General features: G+C 38.6%; 1 protein-coding gene across 2 annotated transcripts in view; it reads right to left on the reverse strand.

Moving 5' to 3' along the window:
- kiaa1328 (KIAA1328 ortholog) overlaps positions 1–20,749 on the reverse strand; it is a 138,338-nt gene that overhangs the window by 22,801 nt on the left and 94,788 nt on the right. For both annotated transcript variants that reach the window (XM_052044007.1, XM_052044009.1), the window contains exon 10: positions 14,572–14,680. In XM_052044007.1, coding sequence (XP_051899967.1) covers positions 14,572–14,680 — 109 coding nt within the window. The remainder of the gene's footprint in view (positions 1–14,571; positions 14,681–20,749) is intronic.

Raw genomic sequence — 20,749 nt, forward strand, 5'->3', positions numbered from 1 at the left:
CACAGAAACAGGCCCTTAGGCCCAAACGTCCATGCCAACCTCTTTGCCCATCTACACTAATCCCATTTGCTGGCATTGTCTGTATTCTTCTATACTAGGACTACTTAAGTGCCCGTCTTAAACATAGTGATCATATCTGACTCCACCACCTCCTCTGACAGCTAGTTCCTGATAATAACAACCACTGTGTAAAAAAAACTTCACCTCACATCCCCTTTAAAACTCCTTCCTCTCATCTTAAACCTATGCCCACCTGTTTTTGATACCCCTAGCGTGGGAGGGATATACAAATTAGAAGGATTAGAAGGATTAGAAATCTCTAACAATGAAAATATTTCACTGAGAATGGTGTTGAATTCACTGCGTAAAAGGGCAGTAGTGGTAGAATCCTCAACACGTTCGGAAAGTACTTACATAAGTACTTGATATGTGATCCCCGTCTCATCCTGGTTAATAAACCTCAAGAGTGTGTTACCAAAATACTATCAGCACATCTCCTGCTCCACCAGGGGCGCCAACACCCTTGACCACTACTATACAACCATCCAAGATGCCTTCCGAGCCACCCCTCGTCCTCACTTTGGGAAATCAGACCACCAGGCTGTGCTCCTTCTCCCTGCATACAAACAGAAACAGAAACGGGAGGATCCAGTACGGAGAGTCGTGCAGTGCTGGTCTGAGGAAGCAGATGAGCTCCTACGTGACTGCTTTGAGACAGTGAACTGGTCCATGTTCAAAGACTCAGCTGCCAGCCTTGATGAATACGTCACCACCATCACGGACTTTATCAGCAAGTGTGCGGAGGACTGTGTACCAAAGACGACAATACAGGTGTTCCCGAACAGGAAACCATGGATGAACCAGGAGATCCACTCCCTACTGAAGGAGAGGACTGCTGCACACAAATCTGGTGATCCTGATCTGTACAACAAATCGAGGTATGACCTTCGAAAAGCTATCAGGGATGCCAAGAGGCAATACTAACTCAAAATAGAGTCCCTGACCAGCCGTCAGTTATGGCAGGGCTTACATACCATAACAGGCTACAAGACAAAGTCAGGCTGCATAGATAACAGCAGCGCATCCCTTCCTGATGAACTTAACGCACTCTATGCACGTTTTGAACAAAAGGGAAGTGGATTGTCACCATCCACCCTGACAGCCACCAACGCAGCTGAACCTGTGATCACAGTGGAGGACATAAGATCAGTCTTCCAGAGAGTGAACACGAGGAAAGCACCTGGCCCAGACGGTGTCCCGGGCCACGTGCTCAGATTTTGTGCTGATCAGCTGGCAGAAGTATTTGCGGACATATTCAACCTCTCCCTGCTTCAATCTCAGGTTCCCTCCTGTTTTAAGAAGACCACTATCATCCCGGTACCAAAGAAAAGCAAAGTAACATGCCTTAATGACTATCGACCAGTGGCTCTGACATCCACCATCATGAAGTGCTTTGAGAGGTTGGTCATGGCACGCATCAACTCCAGCCTACCAGACAACCTGGACCCATTGCAATTCACCTATCGGCGAAACAGGTCTACAGCGGATGCCATCTCTTTGGCCCTACACTTAACTCTGGAGCATCTGGACAATAAAGACACATATGTTAGACTATTGTTTATTGATTACAGCTCTGCCTTCAATACAATAGTTCCAAGCAAGCTTGTCACCAAACTCCGAGACCAAGGACTCAACACCTCCCTCTGTAACTGGATCCTTGACTTTCTAACAAACAGACCGCAATCAGTGAGGATAGGCAGCAATACCTCCGGCACGATTATTCTTAACACTGGTGCCCCACAAGACTGCGTCCTCAGCCCTCTACTCTACTCCCTATACACTCATGACTGTGTGGCCAGATTCTGCTCTAACTCCATCTACAAGTTTGCAGATGATACCACCGTTGTAGGCCGCATCTCAAACAGCGATGAGTCGGAGTACAGGAAAGAGATAGGGAGCTTAGTGGAATGGTGTCATGACAACAACCTTTGCCTCAATGTCAACAAAAGGGCTGGTCATTGACTTCAGGAAAGGGGGCGGTGTACATGCACCTGTCTACATCAATGGTGCTGAGGTCTAGAGGGTTGAGAGCTTCAAGTTCCTGGGAGTGAACATCATCAACAGCCTGTCCTGGTCAAATCACGTAGATGCCACGGCCAAGAAAGCTCACCAGCACCTCTACTTCCTCAGGAGGCTAAAGAAATTTGGTTTGTCCCCTTTGACTCTCACCAACTTTTACTGATGCACCATAGAAAGCATCCTATCTGGATGTATCACTGCTTGGTATGACAACTGCTCTGCCCAGGACCGCAAGAAGCTGCAGAGAGTTGTGGACACAACCCAGCGCATCACGGACACCAGCCTCCCCTCCCTGGACTCTGTCTTTACCTCTCGTTGTCTTGGTGTAGCAGCCAGCATAATCAAAGACCCCACCCATCGTGGACATTCTCTCTTCTCTCCTCTTCCATTGGGTAGAAGATACAGGAGCCTGAGGGCACGTACCACCAGACTTAAGGATAACTTCTACCCCACTGTGATAAGACTATTGAACGGTTCCCTTATACAATGAGATGGACTATGACCTCACGATCTACCTTGTTGTGACCTTGCACCTTATTGCACTGCACTTTCTCTGTAGCTGTGACACTTTACTCTGTACTGTTACTGTTTTTATCTGTACTACATCAGTGCACTTTGTACTAACTCAGTGTAACTGCACTGTGTAATGAATTGACCTGTACGATCAGTTTGTAAGAGAAGCTTTTCACTGTACCTCAGTACAAGTGACAATAATAAACCAATACCACTTAACTAAAACTCATCTATTTAATCAAAAAAGTTTAGGCATTTTCATGTAACAGGATTAAAGTTTGCTTGAAAACATTCCTGTGAACCACATTAGGATGTCTTACTACATTAAATAGTGCTAAATAAATGCAATGTTATGGTGTGCAATGCTGTTACTTAAACAACTCAGGTTCAGTCATACCCAAACAAAAAAACTGAGGTAAATAAGATAATCAATTGTTTAATGGCTGAGAGAACAGTACTAATCAAAAGACAAGCAGAACATCCTCTTTTGCAACAGCACCAGCAGATTTTAAATAACAAATGGTCTCCAATTACTACCAATGTCAAACTAGATTTTGTGCTCAGATCCAACTTTTCAAGGACAAGGATAGGAGCTGCAAAAAAGCTTGTGATTTAACAAGAGTGGAGAATGCTGAACCGATATTAGTATTAGATTTATGAAACAAACATGAAAACTGTCTACTGAATAAAAAGAATCTAAACTGGCAGTGAACAGAAATGATACATCTGGCTTGCTCTCCGTACTTTGGAGAAGTAGAAACAATGAAAAAAACCTGACTTTAATGAGACCTTTATAAGACAATACGATGGAGGGAATTAACTTTACAGCTAATGTGTCATTTCTCAGGTGGTTGAAATCTTCACAATATGGACATGCAACTCAGATAAAAGACAAGTCTGTGTAAAAATATGAAAATATTTGGGATCAAGTTAAATATGTTTATAAGGAAAGGAATAATACTTGGAACAGTTTGCAATGACTGAAACAACTGATGAGAGAAAATAATGTTCAGGGGCAAGGTAGAAATAGGAACAGAACAGAACAAAATTCTGTTTGGGAACTTGAATTGTTTAAAATTCTGGATATAAAATGTCAGTATCAGTAAAAGTGATCTTGAAGCTGCCAACTGTGGAAAAACATCAAAATGGTTCACTAGTTACTTTAGGGAAGAAAATCTGCTATCCTTTACCTCGTGTGACTCCAGTTCCACACTAGTGTACTTGAAACTGAACAATTTGTTTTTAAGAAATGGTGTAGGAAATCACTCAGTGGTACCAAATATCTACAAAGAATGACACAGAATACCACATGCACAACAGCTGAGGAGGAAGGTGCCCCACTACTCAATTTTCAGGCTAACACCATATAAGCCGAAAGACTAGACTTGGCGACAATGCCATAGCCCAAGAATCAATAGAACTTTTAACAAATGTTACATTACAAAATCATTTAATTCTGTCAAGCAATAAATATTTGTAATATTGTTGATGTTGCAATTAACTTAAAATAATGAAGTGATGCAATACTTCAGAATAGTAAATTTCAACTTTAGTAGAGCTTCAAAGTCAAGTAACTGGAAGCCAGATCTAGAAAATAAAACTTGAATTTAACGATGATATTAAGAAATCTGGAAAGTAAGCATATCACTATAAGAAGAATCACAAAACCTGGGCCACAGCAGCTGGATGCAAAGTCAATAATAAGCATGAAGTCCAACAGGACAGTGAAAATGGGAAACTAAGCAGATCACCTGGCTGAACATGTGGGCACTAAATTACAGTACAACAAAGGTACATCCAGCCTACCAGACCATGCAATGACACCCTCAAGCATCTAAGGACTGGATTTAGAGCTAGAAGTGACATCTTACAAAATATTTAATGAAGAATTTAGCAAGTCATACTTGAAGAATCAGAATTATTAGCCAGTGCCCTAGATTCTTCCATTAAAATCAGAGGGTTTGCCTTTAGCAGAATAGAGAGTGGTATATAGTCAGGAAAATGCGGCCTTATCAGTTCTCAACATCCAACTCTAAAGTCTCATGTCTTCAGATGAAACATGGGCAAGGGAACCATCTACTGATAATGCCCTCACTTTATCCAGAAGCTGCAAAATCAGCTTTATTCATATTGAACACCATGTGTCAGAAGCACGAAGGCAGGAAGGACAAAGAACATATTCTGGAAGAGAGACTTCATTTTCAAAATGGTTGATTGGTGAACCAAAATGAAAAAGAGAATTCTCTTTGACCTTGAACAGCCTGTAACAGCTGCACCTTTTCATCTTGGTAGGAGTGGCCATCATACAATTTCTGTGATGAACAAATCCTACCATGTCCACCCTTCCGCTGCATTAAAATGATTATGAACAAACTTAGCAGCTTACAATGAATGTTGTGGATCAGCAGCAGCAACAGAACTGCATTCCACCACAATTCATAACTTCATGCCCCACCTCACCAACCAGATCCCTTGTTTTTCCATTACAGTCAAACTAAACCGCTACCAATACACAACAAACCGAACCAGAAGCATCTGGCCAAGTTACAATACAGATCCCTCTATACATCAGTGCCTGTAAGGGTCCTGCCAATATTGCATACTTTCCTCTTACATTTGATCTCCCAGTGTGCAACATTTCATATCTGTTTCAATTAAAAGCCATCTGCCATTTCCCTGTCCACATTTCCAACTGATCTATATCCTGTTAAATATTGTTAAAAGCAAAACCAACCAGCCATAGGCAAAAAATCCAAAGACTATGGTTAGGGTCAAAACTCTACAGCCCTTCTCCACCCAGTCCCAAAAGGCATTAGGCAAGTAAGCCATTAACAAGCTGATGAAGCTACAAGAAGATTCCGTCTTTAATAATAACAGAGCTCAACACACAAAAGTTGAATGCTGCATTCTCATTAGTGCTGAGTGGATGATCTGCTGCTGACCTCATTGATGATAGTATTGCCAAATCAATTTACTCCACAATGGATTCAAAATTGGCTTGACCATAGAAGACAGAGGGGAGTGATGGAGGGGGATTATTCTAACAGGAGGTCTGTGAACAGTGGGGCTCCACAGAGATCAGTGCTGGGACATCTGTTGTTTGTATATTGGTGAGCTAATTAGCAAGTTTGCAGATGACACAAAAATTGGCAGAATTGTGGACAGTGAGGAAGATTGTAAGAGGAAGGAGCAGTATACAGACCAATTGGAAATATGGAGGGGAAAATGGCGGATGGAGCTTGATCCAGGCAAGTATAAAATGTTGCACTTTGGAAGGTCAAATGTAAGAGGAAAGTATACAGTAAATGGTAGGACCCTTAGGAGCATTGATGTATAGAGAGGTCTTAGGGTACCAGACCATAGCTTCCTAAAAGTGGCAACACAAGTAGGTAGGGTGGTAAAGAAAGCATACAGCATACTTGCCTTTATTGGTCAGGGCACCGTGTATAAAAGTTGGGAAGTCATGTTGCAGCTGTACAAAACTTTGGGTACACCACATTTGGAGTACTATGTGCAGTTCTGCTCATTGTATTACAGGACAGATGTAAAGGCTTTGGAGAGGGTGCAAAAGAGGTTCATCAGGATGTTGCCTGGATTAGAGAATATTAGCTATAAGGAGAGGTTACACAAACTTGGATTGTTTTCTCTAGAGTGTTGGAAGCTGAGGGGTGACCTTTTAGAAGTAAATAATAATTATGAGAGGCATAGATAGAGTCTTTTTCCCAGGATGGAAATTTCAAATACTTGAGAGTGTAGATTTAAGGTGAGAAGGGAAAAGTTTAAAGGAGAGTTGTAAGTTTTGTTTTGCACAGAATGCTCAATATGTAACTGCTTGCATATTTATAACTGCATGACATTTGTTTTGCCTGGAATGCTCTGCCAGGGGATGTGGTGGAACCATAAACAACAGTATCATTTAAGAGGCATTTAGACAGGTACATGAACAGGCAGAGGATGGAGTGATATAGACAACGTGCAGGCTGATGGGATTAGTTTAGACTGCCATCATGGTCATCCTGTTCCTATGCTGTACTATCCTATGTTCCATCGTTTAGTTCAATTTGGCATCACGGTCAGCACAGACACTGTGGGCTGAAGGGCCTGTTTTGGTGCTGTACTGTTGTGTATTCTATGTTCTATACTGAATACAGCAAAGGCTAAGGGATCTGACAATACCCTGGCTGTAAGGTTGAAAATTTGCACCCGGGAACAAGACTGGCACCAATACACTGTCTGCTCTATACAGGGAACATTCAGCACAGACTGTAGTTGTTCAAAAGGAAAGCTCACCTCCACTTTTACAATCGAAAATGGGAATGGACAATAAATGCCAATTTTCCAGATAATGCTATATCCATTACTACCTATTGAATGAACTAATTAAGGATGACATTGTGAGTAATACAAATTTTATACAATAAAATAACCATTAAATGATGTGTGGAGTATCATGCTGCACAAGTTGCCAGGATCAGGAGAAAAAAGGGAGCTGGTCAAGAGTTTAATATAGGATGAAGGACTGCACAGACGCTCTGCAGCTTAGCTCTATTTATTTCGGGCAGGGAAAAAAAAATCTCTGTATAACATTGAGAGGAAATTAAGAGGCTGGGTAAAAGTATGATCATCTATGGTGTATGTGGAAAGAATATGATGAGGCTAAGTAACATTAATTTTGCACGGTCCAAAATACAAACCTAAAATGCATTCCACTGAATCAATAAATAGAAGAATCCAAATACATCTAACATTGTCACAATCCTCTGCAAATTGCATTGTAACTACGGGCTTAATACATTATTCATATTTACATTGTCAGGGTGGGATGAAATATTGCCATTTAGAAGATCCTCTAATGAATGAAACAAATATTAGTGGTATATCATGTTCTGTTTTTAAATCAGGAACAGTCAAATATACACACCTATCGGGAAAGTTGAGCAAGTTATTCAGAACGCACAACATTGAATGGAAGCACTGCATTCTAAACCTTATTTTACAAGCATTATGTACTAAATAAGGCAGAGAAATTTTAATAATGTTTGAAGTGCCATGTCAAAAGATTAAACACCCATTTTTCATAAAGAAGCAATTATTAACATAAAATCCCTCATGCCATCGCTTCTCTTGCTTTGAATGAGAAAACAAACACCAAAATCTATAAATGAGCGCGTCAGTGTTTGGAACATGCATGGATCTAGGAAATTTCCACAGCATGTGATCTATGCAATGGTGTTCTATTACAAAAAAAAACTCCCAAGTTCACAATTGTAAGCCTGCTTCACTCTAACCAGGAAAAATCTTACATCATCAGCACCTACAGTCATTTGTTGTGTTGGAAAGCAAGCAGTTACATATTGACAATTGTATATAATTAAGTAACAGTTGGTAAGTTAAGTAACAGTTGGTAAATGCACTAGGAAAAACTTGCTCAGCACCATTACAAATGGAAACAAATAACTGGAAAAACATATTGTAATTTTCATATGCCACAGTCCCAAAAAGGTTCTAATCAAACATACAAATGGATCCCTATGTGGAACAAAGGCACACTATGCCTTCTCATTTTTCTCACTCCATCTATGGCCTTTGAACCAGCTAACCGCAGCATCCTCCTCATCCATTTGTATGACACTATTCTGAGCCCATTCATTTCCATCTCACCCGCGCACTGTTTTAGCTAGCATTCCTCAAAGATCTAAACTTGGTCCACTCCTATTCTTTATCTACATGCTCCAGTTCTACTTAAGCCCACCCACTGCCTAAACCTTTATTCTTGCTTTTGTTTTTAACCATTTAATTGATTATTCCAACACACTCTAACCAGATTCTATCATCCACCTCCCTTAAACTTAAGCACATCCAAAATTCTGCTGCCAAATTTCTACATTGTACCAAATTCCATTCAACCAACTCTATGTGTATGGTTAACTACATTGGCTTAGGGATGAACAAAGTTTGATTTTAATATGCTCATTAAGATTTCAATCCCATTAATTGCAACCCTGCCCTCCTCTTCACCACACCCCCCCCCAACCCTACCCCCCTTTGCAACCTCCTCCAGCTGTACAACCTTCCAAAATATCTCTGCCCCATCAATTTTGGCTTCTGGCATTTTCCTAAATTGAATTACTCCAGCATCAGCTACCAAAATTTGGAAACTCCAGAATTTCTTGCCTAAATCACTCCTATTCTTAAGGTTCTCCTTAGAAGTTACCTCACTGACCCAAGTTTTGACCTAACACCTTGCTGTTTGGTGTCCATTCCTGTGGTGCACCTTGGGACATTTTCCTACTGTAAAAGTGCTGTATCAAAGAAATTTGTTTTTGTACTAGTGAGTAGATTCCAAATTACAATATCAACAAAATTTCTTTCAAGTAGGAAAAATAAGTGTGTGACTGTGAAAAGTAAATTTTGCATCTAGGCCAGAGGATAAGAAAGTATCTAACAATGCAAAGTATGGTATATTTCCAGTATAATTTAAATGTGCAGGAGCTAAAATACTGAGTAGTATTACAACATATTAATATATCACTGCCCCTAATTTTACAAAGGTAGATTAGTTCACTTTAATTTTTTTTTTAAAAAGTCCTGTTTAAAGTGATTACTTTCCCCAAAGACTCAGTTTCAGATATTTCATCCTCAACAAGTTTTTGTTTTTTTTTAAAAAAAGGAATACAACCAATCCTTCTTAATTCCATCAGGCATTCCTTAACATTTTAAACTGTTGCATAGAGAGACTATTATCAGTTCTATTTGACCTATGTAAGTGTTCAACATATCTGCTACGTAGTGCTTTGGTTATCTGAAGAATTTGAAAAGATAGCAGATCTATTTCATGTACAATTTGCACTTGCCTGCCAATATCCTACACAGCTAATTGAAAGAATTTGTTGCAATCGCCTAGACCAAGAAAATAAGCCTTGGGCAGTGGATTTATATAATTCTTGATTCTCACAATTCAGACTTGTTCGGATTTCAGTAAACCGTAACACTGGTTTTGCTGCCCTAATGAGATTTTATTGCTCTCATATTGATTTTACTGCACTCCCATGCTTTCTCAATGCATTGAAGTCCGAGTTTCCAAAATTTTTAATTAGTTAGACACAATGTACTGCGAAGTTTTGATTATGATCTTACATCAACAATCATCACAATTAAAAATTCTGATCAAAATACCACCTAATAGCCAAGCTGTACTAACTTGCAAAAAATGGCAAGCTCAGCAAATATTTAAATTCTTACAATATACTTAAAAATATTTCAAAGAAGCAAAGTACAATAGTCACATTTTGCATAGATTCAAAGTATTACCCATATTTAAAGTACATTCATAACTTTCTTTTAAAATCACCACTAATACTTACTGAACTATTAATGCTTAATCCTTTAACTTTCAATCTATTTTATACATATTTATCTATTTGCAGTTTTCTTAATCTTTCCTTCACAAAATAGTTAAGTTAGCCTCAAGTTTTAATTATTTATTCTGTCTTATTCTCAGTCAGTTAATTGGCACCTTCCTTTTCCAGCTTGAAATGGCAAAAACTGCTGCTTAGTAATAGTATGCCTCACTGTCCACATCAAGTATTATCACTGCAGATATTCTTTTGCCAGCTGACAATGCATTATCAATCTACCAGCCATGTTCTAATTTATAAAGTCCTATAGAATCTCTAGGAAATGCATGACACAGAAGGCAGCCATTCAGCCCATCATACCTGTGCTGATCAGAAAGAACCACTTAACCTAATCTTACCTTCTGCAGCCCTGCAGGTCCTGGCTGTTCTGGTACATACCCAAGCACTTTTAAACCATCGTGATGGTTTTTACTGCTACTAACTTCTCAAGCAGCAAATTCCACGTTCTTCCTAATTTCCACATTCTTCCCAATTTCCCCTCTAATACTTCCACCAATTACTTTAAATCTATTCCCCCTGATTATTGAATCCTCAGTTAAGGGAAGATAAATATTTAAAGGTGGTTCAGTCCACAAATCTCCTGCTTTAAAATTGCCACTATTGAAACCATTTATTCCTTCTGCTCTGACCCTTAGTCTTGTGAAAGGACCACTTGCATGGTACCTTTTCACAATCCTTTGGAAAATTCAAAACCCCTTACAAAAAACCTTCGGCTAACTATACAATGACTTTCCAGATATGTTATCAAACAGCAAGATGAAGACCATCAATTCCAGAGTGTTATAGGTGTTCATCCCACTTCTCTGGTCCTATTTTTATAAAGTTTTTCTACCTTAACTTTTGTTGGTTCCCCTCCATTTTGTTAACTTTATTATATCATGAGCAATAAGTAAATAGTTTAACATCATCATTTTCTTATTCCCCATTATATCTTCTTCTGGCACTGACGTCCTTCATTAGTTGTAAAAGCTCCGAAAATCTTACTACTTTATTATAATTCTAATTTCTACTTCAATCCTAATTTCTCTTTCCCAAGTAATCTCTTGGTCATCATTTGACATTTTCAAAAGCCACCCAGTTCTTACACTGGCTACATTATTATAGTCTATTACTATTGTACTACTGTACAGACGAGCAATCACATGTAATGGAGGAGACATCAGTTCAAAAAAATGTTTACATGCCAATATTTTATTATGAAAAATACTCTACAAAAATCTGAATTATTAAAACTTAACCTACTGTAAAATGCAGAACATAATTTGCAGTTTCAATTTTTTTTATAAGCTGGTAACTAATGTGCACTTGTCTTTGGCCATTTGTCATAAAAACAGTGCACAAGTTTTCCACTTAATGTTAACAGGGAGTCTGCCATTTGACTCATTGAGGTTGACGATTTTGTTGGCATAGAACATCTTTTTTTCAAATCTCAAATAACTACCTTTTGCAATATCCCTAAATACCCCAATTCCTCAAATGGGATCCATCTTTTACAATCTTAAGCTGATTCAGCTTTTAATTTGGTTCGCTTCACATTTACACAACTTTTCAAAATTTTTTTCTGAAAATCAAAATAAGAACAGAAAATGCTGGAAATACTCAACAAGTCAGCATCTGTGGGAAGAGAAACAGAGTTAACGTTTCAGTTCGAGGACCCTTCATCAGAACTGGGGAGGAAAGAATAGAAGCTCTTTAAGCTGCTGGGAGGGTGGGAGAGGAGGAATGTCTCTGGTAGGGTAAAACTGGTAGGTCAAGCTGAGCATATCCTGCACTTCAAGAGAAGGAAAAACAAAAGAAAGAAAGAAACTAAACTAACATCAGAGATGGATGGTTTATACAGACAGAGAATTCAAGTTACTTTACGTTGTAGAATTTAATATCAAGTATATTAAGACTGCAACGTGCCCAGATGGAAGATGAGGTGCTGTTCAAGCCTGCATCAGGCCTCACTGTAACAGTACAGAAAGTCACAGTCTGAAAGGTCAGAGTGGGAGTGGGATGGAGAATTAAAGTAGCTGAAGTTCTTAAGCTACTCTCAGCTGATTAAGTTTAAATTGCTGCAATTAAGTTTTTAATGACAATTCTCATTATTCAGTAGTGAACTGTGCTCCCATCCCATTTTTGTTGCCAAATTCTTCAATGACAGACTTCTTCACTAATCCTAAAATGTGAATTGCAAACAGCTTATCACTGCTCTTTTAAAATTTGCACAGCACAGTACCATGCAGATACCTGTACAGTGTTGAAAAAGTTAAGGCAACAACCTCATACTTCTTTCCTGTCCATCCTGGGAAACAAAAAATGTGTTTCAACAAACCTCATTAAACCAGCATAAACTGGAAGGTGGTTGTGAGAGCCTGTAACTGGCTGCACCTTTTATTGAACAATGGAAATAATACAGTAATAGATTAAAACACATTGCAGTCATCCAGCTATTTGTTTGAGCAAAACAATATGGCCACAAATTCTGAGAAACCAGTAATTGCTTATTCAAAATTAATAAAAGATATTAATGTCCTGTTTCATGTGTTCAGTATCATACCATTTCTCTCAGACGAAAGATAGTAAGTATCTATAACAATTTAGTAAGCACAGGATTTACTAGTAAATTAAAGTATCAACAAAATGTTAGGAATATTACAATTAGTATTCCAGCTTAATAATTTTAGCCCTCCAAAACATGGAAACAATTTTAGCAGGGAGCCTCGGTACATATTAAGCTAGATTTTCCAACCATTCATTTTAATTGTGAGAAAACGATTGGCTGTACATGCTGAGATTTCTAATTTGCTGCACCAGGAAGCAAAATTCAAGTAATTACCCCCGAATACAATTAACATTTGTGGCTACTGGCCAAAATCTGACCAAAACTAAATCCCCTTTCTGTTACTTTTAACAAACACCACAACCTAATACCCAAAGTGATGATTTTAAAGAGCACACAAAATCTATTCAGGGTCATCATAGGGAATCTTGATGCGACTATGTCACATTTTCACTTCCTTATTAACTAAATTTGTCAATATTTCCAAAAAATATAATTTTCATGAGCAGAGAACTCCAACCAAGAATTTCAAAAAATCCTAAATTCTGGGCACAAAGTTATTTTCATATTGTACTTTAGTTCCAAATTGTTTACGTGAATAAAATTGGCAGAAAGGAGGATCAGCGGCAAGACCAATTTGAGTAATTTTACTTTCTATTTTCTGTTGTGCTGCCAACTAACTATCCAATCAACTCTTCATCCTTAACTTCACATGCTCTAACTTTACTCACGAGTCTGCTACCTTACCAAAGTACCGAAGTAGAAGGGATGCCATCTCTGAAAAATCCTCAAAATCCATTGGGAAGACCAGCTAACCAATAATTACATCTGTGCCCTCTCCCAGGCCAATACTCAAAGGACAGATCACAATCAGCCCTGGATGGACCACTTCATCAGTATGCCTCGCATCAGCCTCCCAAGACAAGTCCTCTTTTCAAAATTCTGCCATAGCAAATAATCTTCAACAGGGCAAAGAAAATACTTCAAGAATACTCCCAAAAAACTTAAATATGTGCAACATCTACTTTAAATCATGGATGTCTGTGACCCAAAGTCTGGTCAAAATGGAGCAGCAGCATTTAGGAAGAAGCAGAACACTTCAAAACTTTCCGATGACAGTAAGTAGAAACCAAGCATAAGCAACGAAAGGTGCTCTATGTAAAGGTTTTTGGAAATTCAAATATATTATGTCCACTGCATTAAAATTGATTACCCACTCTGCTGGTAGATTTTGCATTAGCTGAATTTTCAATTTGATGTTAACTAATAAACCATTATTGTAAGTTATTTTATTTGGAATTTGCCTCAGAGAAAAAATACTTTAAATTTCTTCATTGCTCATACCATGAAGAAATATAATCCTCAGCAGCTATTGTTTTAAAAAGTTACACTCTATAATAAACAAAATTTCAATACTATAAGCTTTGTTTGTTCTTGGACAATTCAATCAGTCTCCATCTGACATCAGGGCATTATGAATCAATCATGTTGCTTGGGACATAAATAGGCCAAAGCATATTGGTATAATAGATCCCTTCCTTGAAGGATGTCACTAAACAACTTGGGTTTGTAAAGGCAAGCCTGCAACTTTTTCAGTACTTTTTCCCCCGGGATCAGCCTAAAAGAAATACTAGTTTCATTTAAGTGAATTTCCCTAACTATCATGTGGAATTTAAACTCAAGTCTACCCAGTTGCTTGCTCATCAAGTACAAAAATCATTGAGTTTATGCTTCAAAAGAGACAACAAAAAACATGTTAACGTTGGCAGTTCCAAAGCAGGAATTTAAAAATAGAAATTATTCAGAAATTATAGCTGCCAGAGAAGGTAGTGGGGGCAGACACAATTACAGTATTTAAAAGGCATTTGGACAGGTACTTGGATCAAAAAAAGAGCTCAGAGGGATAAGAGCCTAATGTGGGCAAATGGGATTAGCAAAGTCAGGCACTATGGTCAGCATGGACAAGATGGACTGAAAGGGCCTGTTTCTGTGCTGTATGTTTCCATGATAACCTACCTCAGTGATTCAGGCCAAATGGGCGATGTTGCCATGTTGACTGGTTCATCTTTTTTGACAACTAGCGCAGGAGAAGTAGCCGCATCCTTTTTAGCAAGCAGAGTAGCCCCTATACAAAAAGTTACGAAGTTAGTTGAATGCAGCATATATCAAATTTAATAAATCAATGTCTTTCAATTTGATCTTCCTGTTTTAACTGGTAATCTTCCAATCTAGTGTGGATCTTGATCATAAGAGTTTTTTTTAAATCTGTATACTAATATATTAATTACAATTACCTTCTATATCCCAAGGAGAATGGAATCAACACAAAAGCACAAATTTAAGCGGCAAAGATATCAGAGCTTCCATTGTAATTAGGGAAGCATTATGCCAAAATGCACTGGAGTCAGCAGTAGGCAAGAATAAACCATATATTCCCATCTCCTAATTCCAGGATATTGAACTGGTGTGATTTTCTTTTTAAATTATAGCTTCCTTTTCTGGAAGCTGGGATCTTAAAGAAAGACTATTTCAGACAAGCTGAATTCATTATCCTTTTATTTAATTCTCCCTCAAAAAGTTGAGAGAAATATTAACCAATTTAGGGGTCCCAAATTGATAATGCATCTAACACATTATGCATGACTGATCATCAGTCGAAGCTTCAGTACTGATGACAGTGTAGGATAAAGCAAATTTAACATTCGATAAAAATAGTGAATAGTCAACTTGAAATATCAAACACAAGGAGTGTTGTCTAAAAACCTGACCAGTGAATACAGTACATGCTGACGATAAAAAAGTAAAGTCTTGACATAGGTTGAAAAATCAAGGTCACAGAGCTCTTTCCTGAAATATTGCAAATGAATAGGTCATCTGGAGTGTTTCTCATTTTGAAAAGGGATATGGGTAGTGGGCTGCACAAAGTTACAGAGAAAATTAACAGGCATTGCTATTAATTGCAAGTATCAGAATATTAATTGTAGCATTTTGGGATCTGGGACCAATATGGGTCAACTAGAAGCTGGTATCAAATAGAATACCAACAGCATAGTTTTGGATGAGGAGAAATTTACAGAAGATGAAAGATAAGGTAGCTAGAGGCACATTAGCAATAGTACAAAGCTAGATAGAGGAGACAATTGCGACATGTTGTGGTTGTTTGTATCAAAATTACAGAGAGATCAACTGAATGGAAGGATAACTCTCCTGAAGGATATTTGGTTAGAATCATTTTGGTGTTTAGGATGGGAGAAAACCCAAATGGAAAGATTTTAGTAGGAAATTTTGCACATAGACTTAGAAAGGCACTATGATCAAGGATTTTCTATTTTTAAAAAATCCCCCATCCCCCCAAAAGGATTAAATTTTAGCATCTTTAACAGGCCATCCAAAACTTTTTGCATCATACCACTTGTTTTGTATCTTTGGAAAATTTATGCAGTAATCATAATATTAACAATTAATGTGTTTCTGGACAGGTTGGTCAAAGGATAAATATTTGCATGCAACTTGAAAAAATGTCCCTGCTCTTCTTCAAAAGGTGTCTTTTATATCTAATTGAACAATCAAAAGAGGTATTCAATTTAGTCTTTCATTCAAGGAAATGACACTTCTAAACATGTAGACCTCCATTAGCAATACACTGAAGTGTCAGCTTAGAATTACATACTTAAGTCCTGTACTAAAGGTTGAGTGCACAAACATCAGATTCAAGAAACCAGAGTAAAGCCACTATTTAAACTTGATATTTCTAACAAATCAACATCACAACATATCAGAGGCAAATAAGGCATGAAGGTAAGCAATCCATTTTTCCTGCTATTTTTTCCTCCTCCAAATATTCTGCAGTGGCCATCCTCCATAAAAATCTGACCCTCAATCACCTTTACTGCCTCCTGTAGCACCTTCTTCTGAAGTTACAGAAAATGCCCTCTTACCTCTTGTCATCCATTGTCCAGGCTAAAGAGATTCAATTGTACTTTCAATTTGGTATGCTAGCTTCACTGCACACAACGCAGTCGACTCTGCACTCAACAAATCAAATGCAATTTGATCGACTGCTTTGTGGAACACATCTACTTTGTCACTGAGTATGAGGCAACTCTGTTGTTTGTCACGTTACTCCCCACCCACTTTTACCTCTACCTTTAGCATCCATCATTCCAGCAAAGCTCAAAGCAAGTTCAAGGACAGTAACATCTTTTGATCAGACACTTAAGGACTTTTGAACATGAGTTCAACAATCCAAAATTAAAATATTGCGGACACTGAAAATCAAAATAAACCAAATAATGATGAAATACTCATTAGGCCAGGCAGCATCTAGTGAAAGGCCACCAATCTGAAACATTAACTCTGCTTCTCTCTCCCCAGATGCTGCCTGACTCACTGAGTATTTCAAGCATTTTCTGTTTTCATTATCGAGTTCCACAATTTCAGATCATAAACACTAACTAGATTTGTTTCTGAAAACAGCTTCTGGTAACGAGTCTACTACTTCTATTTACCTCTCCTCTGGATCCAGATTTTAAGTGTTGCATTACTATCAACTTTTTCCTTACATCATTATTTATTCTCTGCTGCTTTCCTGCCTACCACTGAACTTAATGGTACTCCTTTCTTCCCCTTTCAAATTAAACCTTTTGATATACATCTAACATTTTCCAATTCCCGAAGGAACTCAGCAGCATATACTATTAATTGTTTCTCTCTCCATAGATGCTGTCTGATCCGAATATATTCCAAACACCTATGGTAATTTTCTTTTCAATTTTCCATGGACAGTGTATGAATAACTGGGGACCACAATTCAAACTTTGGTGAGACTTAATAGAGAGTTAGGCTAATGGATATATCATAAAACAGTTGCTTTTAATCAAATTTATTTAAGCAAGACCAGAATAAGTTGCTTTTGAAGAGGAATTGATTAGTGGAGATACAAGGAGCAAATATTGTAGAATTTTTTATCCCTGACTTTGGTAAATTGGGACTTTGCTGCAGAGGAATTTTTCTCATGTTACATAGTTGAAATACAGCTACGATAATATATTATATAAGATAATGTTTTAACAGGTACATTGTGTCAGTCTTTATCAAGGAAAATGATAAATTTTCGGCAGAAGCAGGGATAATAGATGGGGTGAAAATTGATCTGGAAGAAGCTGGCAATGCTTAACTAAAACAAGTCAGCTTGAAGAGGTACATCTTAAATTCCTGGGGAAGTGGAGATAAAGAACACAGAAAGGATTACCAACATCTTCCAATCCTCCCTCGATACATGGGAGGTGCCAGATGACTGGAAAATGGCAAGTATAACCTATTATTCTAAAGGAAGTGCCTGGCAACTACAGACCAGTCAGTTTAACCTCATTTGTGGGAATGCTTAAGAAACGATTAGCAGCAAAATATTTGTTAATGAAAACGTATCGTTGACTAACCTGAATTAATTATTTTGATGAGGTACAAACAAGGTTGATGAATGGGATTTTTCTACTGGGAGCAAAACACTGCAATGAGATTTGATGGATGGTGTATCAAATCACAAAAGGTTTTGATAGAATACGCAGAAAGTGGTTCCCCATGAGCAGATGGTTTAAGGACCAAATGTCTAAGATTTAAAATGGTGGGCAAAAGATATGGGGGGGGGGGGGGCGGTGTGGAATAGGAAAAGAAACAGGCACACTCAATGAAAAGGTTATTAGAACCTAAGAAATAGGAACAGGAGTAGGCCATCTGCCCCATCGATCCTGCTCCGCCATCCAATAAGATCATGGCTGATCTGGCCGTGGACTCAGCTCCACCTTCCTGCCTTTTCCCCATAACCTTTAATTCCCCTAATATGCAAAAATCTATCTAACTGTGTCTTAAATATATTTAATAAGGTAGCCTCTATTGCATCCCTGAGCAGAGAATTCCACAGATTCACTATTCTCTGGGAAAAGCAGTTTCTCCTCATCTACATCCTAAATCTGTTCCCCCAAATCTTGAGGCTATGTCCCCTGGTTCTAGTCTCACCTACCAGTGGAAACAACTTTCCTGCCTCTATCTTATGTATACCTTCCATAATTTTTTATGTTTCTATAAGATCCCTCTCATTCTTCTGAATTCCAGCAAGTATAGACACAGGCAACTCAATCTCTCTTCATAGACTAAACCCCTCATCTCCAGAATCAACCCGGTGAACCTCCTCTGCACCGCCACAAAGCCAGTACATCTTTCCTCAAGTAAGGAGACCCGAACTGCATGCAGTACTCCAGGTGCGGCCTCGTCAGTATCCTGTACAGTTGTAGCATAACATCCCTCCTCTTAAATTCAATCCCTCTGGCAATTAAGGCCAACATTCCATTTGCCTTCTTGATAACCTGTCGCACCTGCAAACCAATGTTTGGCGATTCACGCATAAGCAATCCCAACTCCCTACACAAGAGTAAACTGCAATCTTTCACTATTTAAATAATAATCTGATCTTCTATTTTTTCCTTCCAAAGTGGATGACCTCGTATTTACCAATGTTGTACTCCATTTGCCAGACCCTTGCCTACTCACTTAACCTATCTATATCTCTCCGCATCCTCTGCACAATTTGCTTTTCCACTCAATTTAGTTCAGCAAACTTAGATATGCCACGCTCGGTCCCCTCTTCCAAATCGTTAATGTACTGTATATCGTGAACATTTGCGGGCCCAGCACCAACCCCTGCGGCACTCCGCTCTTCACTGATTGTCAACCAGAGAAATACCCATTTATCCCAACTTTCTGCCTTCTATTGGTTAACCAATCCTCCATCCATGCTAATACATTACCCCCAATTCCATGCATCCTTATCTTACGGATAAGCCTTTTGTGTGGCATCTTATTGAACACCTTTTGGAAATCCATGTATGCAACATCCACCTGTTTGCCTCTATCCACTGCGCTCATTATATCCTCAAAGGGAAGTTTGTCAAACAGGACCTGCCATTCCTGAATCCATGCTGTGTCTGCCTGATGGAACCACTTCCATCCAGATGTCTTGCTATTTCTTCCTTAATGATAGCTTCAAGTATTTTCCTGACTACAGACGTTAAGCTAACTGGCCTATAGTTACCTGCCTTTTGCCTACATCCTTTTTTAAACAGTGGCGTGACATTTGCTATCTTCCAATCTGCTGGGACCTGCCCAGAGTCCAGAGAATTTTGGTAAATTATCACAAATGCATCTACTGTAACTTCCACCATTTCTTTCAGTACCTGGGATGCATCCCATCAGGACCAGGGGACTTGTCTACCTTTAGGCCCACAGTTTGCTCATCAATACCTCTTTAGTGACAGTGATTGTATCGATTTCTCACATCCCATCGCATCCATAACATCTCTCTTTGGCATGTTAGACGTGTTGTCAACCATGAAGACCGAAACAAAATAATCGTTCAAGGCCTTGGCCAATTCCACATTACCCAGTATTAATTCCCCCCTCTCATCTTCCAAGAGACCTATGTTCACTTTAGCCACCCTTTTCCCCTTTATATAAATCATAAAAACTTTTACTATCTGCTTTTATATTTGTGCTAGTTTGCTTTCATAATCTATCTTCCCTTTCTTTATTGTTTGCTTAGTGGTTCTTTGTTGCTTTTTAAAGTTTTCCCCAATCTTCCAGTTTCCCACTACTCTTGGCAACTCTGTATGCATGAGCTTTTAGCTTGATGCCTTCTTTTATTTCCTTAGTTATCCAAGGCTAGCTCTCCTCACCCTTCCCCTCCTTGCTTTTAACTGGAATATACTTTTGAGCACCATGAAGAATCTATTTGAAAGTTTTCCACTGTTCTTCAACTGTCCCACCATATAGCCTATGTTCCCAGTCTACGCTAGCCAAGTCCTCCCTCAACCTGTTGTAGTCTCCCTTGTTTAGGCATAATACACTGGTTTTAGATGGAACTATTGCACCCTCCATTTGTATGAGAAATTCAGTCATACTGTGATCACTCTTTCCAAGAGGATCCCTAACTAAAGATAATTAATTTTACCTGTCTCATTGCACAGGACCAGATCCAAGATAGCATTTTCCCTTGAAGGTTCACTAACATGCTGTTCAAGAAAGCTATCACGGGTGCATTCTGTGAAGTCCTCCTCAAGACTGCCTTGACCAACTTGATTTATCCAATGTGGAAATTAAAGTCCCCCATGACATCTGCTGTTCCATTCTTATATGCATCAGA

This window comes from Pristis pectinata, chromosome 2 (genome assembly GCF_009764475.1).
Source record: "Pristis pectinata isolate sPriPec2 chromosome 2, sPriPec2.1.pri, whole genome shotgun sequence".
Lineage (NCBI taxonomy): Eukaryota > Metazoa > Chordata > Chondrichthyes > Rhinopristiformes > Pristidae > Pristis > Pristis pectinata.